At 41.0% G+C, this 12,045-nt stretch overlaps 1 protein-coding gene across 5 annotated transcripts in view; it reads right to left on the reverse strand.

Annotated features, from left to right (window-relative positions):
* Positions 1-495: 495 nt before the first annotated feature.
* The window catches only part of fgf11b (fibroblast growth factor 11b), a 48,450-nt gene continuing 36,900 nt past the window's right edge, over positions 496-12,045 (reverse strand). For all 5 annotated transcript variants that reach the window (XM_050040464.1, XM_050040465.1, XM_050040463.1 and 2 more), the window contains 2 exons: positions 734-932; positions 496-632 (listed from right to left, as the gene is read on the reverse strand). In XM_050040464.1, the coding sequence (XP_049896421.1) occupies positions 496-632; positions 734-932 (336 nt within the window). The remainder of the gene's footprint in view (positions 633-733; positions 933-12,045) is intronic.

A 12,045-nucleotide genomic window follows, 5' to 3' on the forward strand; every position in this document is an offset into this window, starting at 1 on the left:
CCAACTTTAGGGCTCAAGAGGGGGCCCATGGGTGAGGATTATGATACAGAGTCAGCGCTGGAAAATGCACGAGTGGTGAATATACAGTACAATGGAGCAGACGGTTGGTAGGCATGTGAGAAAAGATGAAATTGTCAGTGGGACAAAGAAGCTTGAGCATGACAGAGAAATGAAGGAGACTGTGCATTAGGAAGTCACAGGGGTACAGAGAAAGAGACAAACAGTGGGAGAAGGGAGGTGGGGTGGGGGGTGGGAGTAGTTCTGGCTCAGGCCCTGGGCTTCTTTTCTGTGGTGACAGGTGAGGGGGGGGACTCCTCTCTCAGGCCTTCTTGGCTGCTGATGGACTGCTGACCCTATATCCCTCAGCATCTTGCAGTGCACTTCTGGAATTTGGTGGCCAGTGAGGGGCCATTCCCTCAGCCACCCTCAGTGCATAATGGGCGGCTGTATTCCCAGTGTCACTGCTGCCCTTTGTCCCACCCTCTGTCTCCTGTGCTACGAGGCATCAGCCTTGGGAGCTTCTTTCCGTCCATTCTTTAGGGACGGCGAGTCTGACGTCTTCACTGTCTTCCGAGGAGGACTCACTGGTTCACTGGCGAGCTCGTGAAGCGATGGCTCCTTATACATCGCAACTGTGAGACAAAGATAGAAGCTGTTGGTTAATAATAAAGGATGTCATTAATAAATAAGAAACTGGTCTGAATTGTGCTAAAGTGACACAAAGGACACAAACCCTCTATAACTTTAGGCAGGAAGTGTGCAGCTCCTTTGGTCTTCTTTACTCGGTTGCCCTTCATGACCTGCCCATCACGGTTGATACCGATATACCAGGAGCGGCCAGACTGGGTCTGGCGATAGAGCATGGAGGAGTATGTGACGTAGTAGTTCTCAAACACACTCTCCTTGAACTTACACTCTGGAGTGAAGTGCTCCTGAAAAGAAATATGCAAAGGGGAAGAGGTACATTCACATTAGCAAAAGAAAAAGAAGAGAAGAAAAAAATGTGCAAGTGTAGCTCTACGCTAACTTTCTTCCAGGAGTAGTTGTGCTCCAACATGAAAAACATTAGGAGAATAAAAAGGAATTTATGAGCATGGTGTGTGTGCTCCTTCTCCTGGTGTGCAATTATGATGATGAAACCAGTGGAGGACTATGAAAGTAACATGAATGGCGGAAGAAGTATTCAGATCTCTTACTTAAGTAAATTTAAATAGTCTGTTATAAGTAAAATTCTTGTGTTCAAAATCTTACAGGAAAAGTACAAAAGTATTAGCGTCAAGTTAATGTTGCAGCTGTAAAAGTGGGGCTTATCTTAACTACTTAGTGTACTTTATTAGAGCTTGACAATAGAGTTTTGTCTTAATTTATAATGTTACATCATAATGTAGGCTATTTGTTAATTTTATTTTGCATAATTAGCTTGAATATGCAAAGTAACTAGTAACTAAATGTTAATGTTAGCCGCCTCAGTTAATGGGTAGTACGAAGCCTTGTGAACCGTGCAAATCCCCCTTACAGGATTCCTCCTCCTCCTCATCTCTGTTTTGCTCATAATAAAAATGAGTGGGCTTTATTCTTAGCGATGTCTGCGCATATGACACTAACTTATAGCCTATCATACCGCAACTTTTTTCAGCGTTGTTCACCTTTCTCTCGCTTGATTGCGTCATCATAGAACAACTGGTGCATTGCAGCTTGTAGATTTGTGGGACTTGTAGTTTTTGAACGAATAACAGCAGAGGTAAAAAAAGGTTGTAATCTTTATTTGCAAACTGTATTTTTTTCAGTTTACGCTTTTTTATTTTTAGGGGTGAGTGCGAGTGAAATACTGAAATGCCATGAGAAAACTGTAACCTTTTTATGAGCCTTTGAACATGAACTCCATTACATGTAAGCACACACACATGCACAAAAAAGAAGAAGACAAAAACAACAACATGGAAACAAGAAGTGGAATACATTAATTAGGTGACTGTTTCCTGAGGGAAAGGATGGGTAGAATTATATGTGAACTTGAGTTTCTTTGAAAGCATGAACATCCTGGTCCTTTGGGAACATCAAGACAAGGATGCATACTATACGTGGAGAAATAGCATTAACATCTCTGCTATACATAACTTTCCCAAAGGAAAAGAGCAGAGTAGATGAAAAGCACCGAAACACTGATACCTTCACCAATACAGTAACAAATTCAGTTACACACATTAAATACTGTACATTGACATGATTAATTCTGACATCAAACTGCAGTGACATCCTCAGAGGCATCCAAAGTTCAGAAAGCTTTTCTAGCCTGTTTTGCCTAATGAACAAGATCCTAATTAATGGGGTAGGTCTTTTATAGAAGTGCATTTTTCTATTTTTGCCTTATTGAGCCTTTTTGGATCCCATAGACATCCATTTATTGAACTCACCATTCAACATAATTTAAACTTCAAACACAGCCATAAGAGGCATTAGCACAGTGGTTCCCAAAATGGGAATAGGACAGAAGAATTTCTTTTTTTTTTTTTTTTTTTTTGGGTTTTTTTTTTTTTTTTTTTTTGGGGGGGGGGATTTCCTTAAAACGTCGTGAAATATCTAATAGTTTTATATGTTTGAACCTGAAACAATTTTGCAAATGATACAAGTGAAGTTCAGAGGGTGACAGAAAAGAAGATGTTCTTTAAGCTGGCCAACAGTGCAAAACCCAAGCATATTCAATTTACCGTTACAGAAGACTAAGATAACCAGCAAGTATTCTCATTCAAGAAGACAGAACCAGTGACTTTTAAGCATTTTCAACCTGGTCTCACTCTTAGTGTGTCAAACACTGATACAAGATCAGTGGCGCTACGGGTCAGACACCGACACACTGAGGCATCCTTTTGCAGCCGTATGAGAAGCACTGGGGGGCATACTGTGACGCTCCAAGAAACTGCTGTAGTATAAAGAGCAATAAAGTCTGTATAGGGTGGACAGGAGGGGAGGTGGATGGGTCAAACAAACTCCAGACTTTCACCTTGGAGACCTGCTGTTTGTGTCCTGTATGAAACCAAAAGTCAGCGGAGTTGTTTTAATAATGATGATATAGTGTGCTAGTATACATAGACGTATGTCACTTGGTAAATTATGTCATGTAGTGTAACATTATGTTAGTAACAAATGTACTTATTTTAAGCGAAATCTTATTGATTTTCTAAACCTAAACCCTGTACTTTTGTTGACTGAACCTAAGGAAGTAAACCTAAAAACTTTTTTTTTACCTTTGTTCCAAGTTTTTAAAAAAAAACAAAAAAAAACATTGTATGCATTTAATAAGAGTAAGCTGTACATGTTAAAACTGTGATAATCTTTTATATTATGAAAAGACACAATGCATGTAAGGAGCATAAATGGACATGCTGTCCCTGAGCGTCCAAAACTGATGCTGGAAGGGCATCTAGAGCTTCATAGTTTGACCTTTAGGACCACTGAACAAGCATATTTGACAAGTTGGGAGTGAGAATGTGTTGATTTGTGTTTCAAAGAATCATTTGCACGATTATTCAGTTATCAAAGCTGTTGCTGATTTAGTCAATCAATTAATGACGATTAATTGGCTATTGTTAGCTGGCGTATTTGTTAAAAATGCAGGGTCTTCATTAGGGTGGAAAAAGTGAAAAAAAAAGGGGGTGAAGGGATTTACTGTCTGGTGGAACTGTTCGCAACCCCTTCTTTCCCCAAAAGAGCATTATCCCTGTAATGAAGGCTACTCTCATATAATGTCAGTTGCCAAATCTGAATAGACATTACAAAATCAAATTAGCAAAACTTGGATCAAATCCAACGATATAGCCAGTCGTAAATGATCATGTTCCAGCAGCACTCTTCCCACCCTCCCGTCCTCAACATAAGGACTACTGAACCCTGCATAATGTTGACTGGTGATATTAACCAATAGCGACAGATATACATCTTTCTTAGTCTCCATCAGGGTCTTGACAGGGTCCTCCCCTGTCAGAGAGCAAAGCCAATCTGCTGGATTGATTAAGTGAGAGCAGCAGGGCAGAAATGGCTGAGTGGAGAATTTCTCAGAGACTCAGGACGACAGAAGAGGGCCAAAGGATCACAACTTGGCATAGATGAGCTTTAATAAAGAGCCAAAAGTAGATTGAGAAGGTATAAGAGACCTCCAGTTTCACACTTATCACAGATCATCACCTTTCTCCTTCACAGGGAGGCATCATCCTTTAGCTGAGAAGGCAATTCAGGATTTTGTGCCCTTTCTCCATCCACTCCTGTCCTGCTGCTCCACTACAGTTTATACCCTTTTAAGTTCTGTTTTCTTACCCTAAAAAACAAACGCCTACTCTTAACCCAACAAACTCTCTCACTACCGTCATCACCACATCGCAGAGCTATTTTAAGATCCTCTGACAGGTTTGATATCTTCTGCTGTGCTAACACAAAGAGGATGGGATCGATAGATGATCTGCTTCATTCATTATTAATCAGGCCAGAGAGCAAGAGGGGTGGGAAGTGCGGGAGACAGAAGGGGAAAGGTAGGAGAGACAGGAAAGAGAGCAGAAGATCGGAGAGGACAGAGGGGTTGCTGGGTAATAGAGGAGATTAAGAAGAGAGAGACCTGCTTCTTTGCATCTCCCTCAGGACCAAAGCAGGAACGCTGGGCTGACAAGGGCTTTAGTCGCCAGCACCCAATGATCTGACACTCACGTCCCTATGGAAAAGAACCCAATGATCCAACAAAATACCCTTCAGCTCAACCTCAGGAATGACACCAGTGATAACCCCTCTCTCAAGTCATACTATAATTACCTAAATTAAATTAACTTAAATTAGCCTAATGATAGAACCCACATTTTCTGTATTTCATTCAAGTAATCTCCAAAGGATTGGAGGAAAAAAAGTACACTGAGAGAGCAGACAACTGAACTGACAACTGAAAACTAGAATAGCCGCTTTGTGGTTGTATGCCTCCGCCAAGCAGTCAAGTTGTAGTTTACATCCATGTCTGTCCAGACTCATGCGTACTCATGACAGTTGACAATGCTTCAAATATGGATGTTGTTGCTCAAGGTGACCAACCAAGATTAGTGTCACCAATTCAGTATCTGACCAAGTGTCTCCCCTTCTGCTGAGTTTTGGTGTTGAATTATAGCCAGAAAAGTGTTTTTGCAGAACATTATGATGCCACAGTGAAGCTGACCTTTGATCTTTTGGATATGAAATTTCATCTCTTTATTTTAACCTATAAGACATTTGTGTGAAATTTTGTCATGACTAGCACATGAATTCTTGAGTTGTGGCCGAAAACATGTTTGTTGAGATCACATTGACTTTAGACTTTTGACCACCAAAATCTAATCAGTTCATCCTTGAGTCCGAGTGGACGTAGGTGCCAAATTTAAAGAAATTCCCCCAGGGCATTCCTGAGATATCACGTTCATGAGAATATGATAGACTCATGGCCACAGTGACCTTTGACCACAGAAATTTAATCAGTTCATCCTTGAGTCTGAGTGGACGTTTGTGCCAAATTTAAAGAAATTCCCTCAAATCGTTTCTGAGATATCATGTTCATGAGAACGGGACAGACATGAAGTCACAGTGACCTTGACCTTTAGCCACTAAAATCTAAGTAGCTCATCCTTGAGTCGAAATGCAGGTTTGTGCCAAATTTGAGGAAATTCCCTCAAGATGTATTTGAGATATCACATTTACAAGAATGGGATGGATGGATGGTCATCCCAGAAATATAATGCCTTGAGCCACAGCTGTCGCTAGCGTTAAGGCAGAAAAAATCTGACAGGCCTGTTAGCTGGTTTTTCCATGATAACCTGCCACAAGAGCCAAGATGCCTGTCCCTAACTGATACAAATATGCTGCTGTAATTATCTCCATCTCTGAAACTCACCTTGAGGTAACCTCTACCAGAACTATAGAGACCACCCGGGGTGTACTGACTGAAGATATCACTCAAACCACCAGATTTACCTGCTCAGATGAATAATTGTTAAAGATGTGTTGAGGACGGCACATTTTTAAGAGTGATGGGGGAGTATTTCCATCTAAATGGTGTGGTGCTCGGACTAGAAATTAAATAAAAACCTCTTTCTTCAACGGCGACTCATTTAGAGACTTGGGTAGCTTCTCTACCATGTGTCTCAAGCCAAAAATGAATTTAAATGAAAGCAGACGAGAAAGGTAATATGTTGCATCCGTGCTGAGAATCCCCAAGATGGGGAGAACCTTTTTATGATGCAGAGCAGCGTCCCTCCCCCCCAACCCTCCACCCACACACACACCACCTCCTTCCTCATCCCTCGTGTCTGATTACATCTATTCTACCTGCTTCAGGAAGCATAACTCTCCATGCCACCATACACTGGGATTGCACTCGCCACCAAATAAGGACAGTGAAGTACTAATAATACACAGTCAAAGGGCAGAGTTCCTTAAGTCTGACTAACCTCTTTCTCTGCTTTTAATTAGGATGTAGGAACAGCCATGAAAGTTATGACTATAAAGAATCCGTGCATAATATTTAGTATCTTGTTTACTCTCATTTCATCGTGCATGCACAAGCGTGAAATAAGAACTAATGCCCCTGAAAATGTAGCTCTACTTCTGAAATTCAAAACACGTTTTAGCATTTCTGACGTGCAATTATTTGCAGTCCCCTGTTTAGACAGCAGGGGTCACATGTCACACAGGCTTCCTGCATCTATTGACTGTCCCATCAGCTCCCAGGGTAATCTATGGGCAGCTGTGAAATCTGCCCAGCTGCAGTAATCCCACCGTACTGCATTACTCCTGCAGCACATATGACGTCAAATGTAAAGCTCATTCACAACAGTCCTCTGTTAGACACATGCATCATCCGTGCCAGTGTGTGCAATGCACAATGCCACCGGCAGGGCATGTTGCTGATGTTGTTGTCACACCAGATGTAGATGCACTATGACACGCCACGTTACATAAGTCAATAGGGCATAGACGTGCTTATTAAGAGGGGTTTACAGAGGATGAGACTGGCAGTTAATACTGTCTAGAAAAACACATGTATGGTCTGTGTGTAATGCTTTGTAATAGCTCATAGAGGCACAATACTTGCATGGCAAGAGCAGAGTGGATAGTACTTTGCAGGGACTCGTGCCTCTGCATTGTTGACTGACAGCTGGAAGGCCTGTGTCAATATAATGTAGCTGAGAGACGAGTGGTGGCTGACCGTCCCTCTTCGACCCTCAGTGACAGAGGTGACCGCCTGCTGCCTTTATCACCTTGCTTTTAATTTTCATGGTAAGATAGGACCCAAAAAGTGTTGGTTGATTGTGTATCATTGTCATCATACCCTGGAAAATTGCAAGGACTCCGTTCTAATATATCCTCAAGAGAGTTTTGTAAGGAGAGCACCGGTACAAGGTATATCATGAGTCAATCAGAAAGAATAGGTTTTGCCTTCCCTAAGTGCTCTTAATTGGCCACCTGGCAAAATGTCTGTCCTTATCATTGCATTTCTGCATTTCATCTCACTACTCTTGCTCTGGCCAATTATCCTCTCAACTACTTTTTCTAATGTCCACAATTTATCTTGTCCTGTGATAAGAGCGATGCTATCTCGCTGCTGGTGTTGTCCTGCATCTCAATGCAATCCTTCCATGAAAAGAATAGAAAGGACATAGGTCTCACTCTCATTCTCTTTCTTTATCCTTCTCCTGTCCTTTGTCTATCTGTCTTTCTCACTCTTGCTATCACACACTTGTATCACAAGGCTGAACAGGTCACAAACAATGGTGTTTATTGTGCTGTTGCTGTATTTCTGTTATATAAGGCCCATATGCTCTGTTATTGTGTGCTGTCCTAGGTGAAAGCTGACAACTGTGAGAACAATGTGGTGAAGTAATCGGTCAGTCCAAATTGGTGGTCCTAGTTTTCACTATAAGACGCGTTCACAGCGGTTGATTTAGAGTTTTAGTAACCAAAGTCTCTCACAATGTGACTACTGCTGAAACTCATAAAAAACATCCAATCTGAATAGGGAATGCTGGTATTAGCACCAAAGCATGATTTTTGATTTGCTGTGTGAGGGCAAGATGGATGACACAAGTTATTATAGTGAAAAATTAGCAGTGTTCGACAGCTCCAGATCTTGAACGCTGTATCAGGTGCATGGTTGTGGCAAGGTTTAAAACTTACAGAACACTGGCACTCACAGATAACAGCATTATTTATAGTGGGCTAAAACGAATGCGTTTCAGCCATAGATTGTTTAAAGATAATGGACGTAGCCATCATGATGTTACCCACGCCAGAAATTGCCAAATTTGGATGACTGGGAAGAGCTGTGTAGGAGCAATGGGTAGACCTGACTCATAGTGTTAAAGGCAGACTAGCAGATGGCCTGTCACTCAAAGCGGCTTTGCCCTTAATTAAGCATAAACTTAATCCTTAATAATATTTAAACTGGTGAGTTATATAAAAAAAATACCCCCCTCCCCCCCATACAGTTTTCATAAATGGGGAAATTAGCTATACAGACCAAAACATTTTTTTGTACCAGGCTGTAAACATGTTTATTATTGCTGGGGATTGACTTGCTTTTGGAGCCAGCAAAAGGGTCCATTCAAGGCACAGTTTTTAGAGTACATATTTGCATGAGAAACCAACCCAGAAACAGTAATAGAGGAGGTGTGACTCAAAATGTAAATGGCTCAGTTGTTCAAAATTTAATTTGGATCAAAATTATCCAGATTTGGAAATCTCATGTTTTGCTATTCAGGATCAATTAATCCATCCTGTTTGACATTGCACATCCAAATATTCAGTCAAAGATTGGACTAGTCCATTGTTGATCTGACTCTCATGAGTCAGAGCATCAGGCCCTTTCTTGTGTTGTGTGTGGGTCTTTTTTGCAACCACTGACCCTCTTCCCAAAAACTGTGAATCAGAAGCAAGCTCAGCCTGACAATTTTCCAACCTCTTACTAAAAACTGAGGAACAAAGCAGTGAAAAGGTGACTTCTAAGAATTAAACTCCTCAGACCCCTCTTTGTACACATTTTTACAAGATATAGATTTTCTAACTGCAGATTCAAACATGCTTGCAGCAAATGTGAAGACAGCCAACCAAGATCTACATGTCTGTCCTGCTCTATGAAAAAGAAGTGGATAAACCATTTACACCTTTTAGCATCATAAAGCTTTCAAATTCAACAATCAAATTGTTGTTTTGTGAATTACTGGATTAATGGCTCGGTTAAAGGTTCCCTTGCTGGCTTAGATTTTCTTCCAAAAGTATCCCATGTCTGTAATAACCTCCAATCTGATTTTAAAGTACCAGAAACACTGAACAAGTTATTAGCTAAACAGGTCAAGGAGGGCTACACGATTGGGCCTTTTCCAAATTACACATAAATCCCATCGGCATGGCAATTCAAAAATATTCAGAGAAAAAGGAATGATAATGGACTTATTATTATGTCCATATTGCAATCCATTTCACATCAAAAGAGCCAGGACAGGCGCATGGTTAGAGAAGGCCAATATAGCATGCCTTCAGAGCCACTCCATCCAATGCAGTGGCACCTTTTTGGCATCAGATGACAAAATTAAGTATGTTTTTTGGTCAGATCAACCTTCGGCTGTCATAGCAGCCCCTGCATTTTCAAACCCCTGTCAGAAGCGCTTTGTGGCATACTGTTGAATAACTGCTATTTATCCCTCACCCATTAGATGATTTCCTAGTAGTGGATTCTCCTCAGTCCCCACTAGATCAATGCATTAGCGGGCTGAAAGAGGTTTTTAAGCAATTGGGTGCTCCTCTGTCTGCAGGGAAAACCCAAGGGCCACTGCAAGTCCTTATGTCAACAGCAACCTCATGCAAGCATCACTGCCTCTTGAAAAGTTATTTCTTAAAGTCATAAAAAGGCACTGGATTTGGCATCTAAACATGAATTGCTGTCTTTATTAGGCCACCTTAACTTCACCATAAATATTATTCCCCAGGGCCGATTTTTCATATGTGAATTGTTGGACCTTTCAAAAGCAGTGGATAGACTACACAATCTTGTTGCTTTACATGGCGGATGTAGATGTAAAAGATTTTGGTCATTGCTGTATGAAAATTGGGACAGCCTATATTTTTGGTGCAATGATATTGCACAAACATCAGTCATCCTAAAATTATTTTTGCCATGCAGCTGTTTCTATTTGTTTTGGAGGATCTATAACAATCAATGGTTTGCTGACGTTTGGCATACAGAATTGCTTGCTCTTCCCACAGATTCACAGTCTACCACACCTTTAGAATTAAATACTACTATTATTACATGCATTTTCTGGGGCAACCTATGGTCTAGAAAACAAATCGTAGTTTTCTGTGAGAACGAGAATAAAAGTACGCTCTTTAATTTCCTTTATTCACAGATTTGTCTGACGACTTACGTGGTCATATGTCACAGGCAATTTCACTCTCTGCACAGCACATCTACCCGGCCTGGATTATAAAATTGCTGACTCCTTGTCAAGATTTAAATTCCTAGGAATTTAAACTCTTTTGCCCCCATGCTGTGCCTCAAAGCCTGCATTGCCCAGTCTTCACCCAAACTGTCATGGACTAGAAGGTGCTCTTCAGTCCTATGTGAACTGGCAGCATGGTCCTAGTTCCTGTCATTATGATTTGTGCTTTTATTTTCTACAGTTTCAAATCTTGAAAAATGTGTTGTTCCTCCATCAAAGCATTCTTAGCAGGTATTCTGTCTCATTATATGTGCAGTTCCTTCAGTATGTAGCCTGCTTGGGAACCCTTCCATTCACCTCCTCTTTAGTGGTCTAAAAAAAGAGCATCCAGGGGGCAATAATAAGCACCTTCCCTTCTCGTTACCTCTATACAAAAATGGTGTCTCACCTAAGGCAGCGCTGTTTTGGATCATATGCAGATTTTTTCTTCACTGCATGTTATGGGTTCCTCAGGTGTGGTGAACACACAACTACCTCAGACTCTTTCGATCCTTTGCAGGATCTTACCATTTTGGATGTCACTGTAGATCCGCACGTGTACTCCATCTATCTTAAACATTCTAAAACAGACAGGGACAAGGCCTGAATTTTAGTACAGGATTGTGGGTATTGCACATAATTTCATTGAATCACACAAATATAGTACTTAAAATGCTGGAAATACTTGCAAACATTTACAGTGATATGATATAGGCTAATATTTAGCCAACATTTGCACTGGTGCTGAATGCGGCAGGACTGGGTGGAATGCCACATCAGGTAGACCAACTTCTGCCCAGGTTTTAATGTTTTGAACTTGAAGGCATGCAAATAAAGACTGCAGGCTAAAACACATATCTACATCACCTGAAGTGGTCCCACCCAGGGAACCCGCTCAGACAAATGCACCAGAACCCAAAAGCACTAGCACAAGGGGCAGTGCCAGTGATGTTACATTGAATACATTAATCTTCAGGATTCTCAGATGGGTAACGGTAATGTTACTAAAGTGAAGCAGCAGTCCAAAGACATGTTACAGGCTAACTGTGCTGCACAGGCAGATGGTGCTGCTACTCTTACCAGCTGATGTTACAAAAAGTCAACTTTAAGGCGCTACTCAGATGGCTTTTGTCTTACAGCAGGGAAAGGGAAGGAATAGAGCATGGAGGCAAGTAAGAAGGAGCCAACAAAAGAAAGTCTAACAATGCTGATGTAGCTCGAAGAGATGACCACTAGAGAGAAGGAGAAAGAGACAAGAAATTACAGCAATATCCACATTATTCCTAGCCCCCATGATACCTTGCATGAATTTTGTGTGCAACTTCCGGCGTTGGACCGAAATCGGTGATTTCTAATGGTAACAGTTTGTTTACAGTACTCTATTCTTCTTTCCAAGAGCAATTGGGAAATAAAACATGGAACACACCACCTGTTACAGCTTACCCATTTTTTTACGTATTTTTTTTTTGATGTATTAAAAACTGTTTTTGAGCAAAACATGATGCTGAATTTAGCAGCAGACTTCAGTAATAGAAATATATAGTAGTAAAAATAAGAAAAGAAGTAA

This window comes from Epinephelus moara, chromosome 3, assembly GCF_006386435.1.
Source record: "Epinephelus moara isolate mb chromosome 3, YSFRI_EMoa_1.0, whole genome shotgun sequence".
Classification (NCBI taxonomy): Eukaryota; Metazoa; Chordata; class Actinopteri; order Perciformes; family Serranidae; genus Epinephelus; species Epinephelus moara.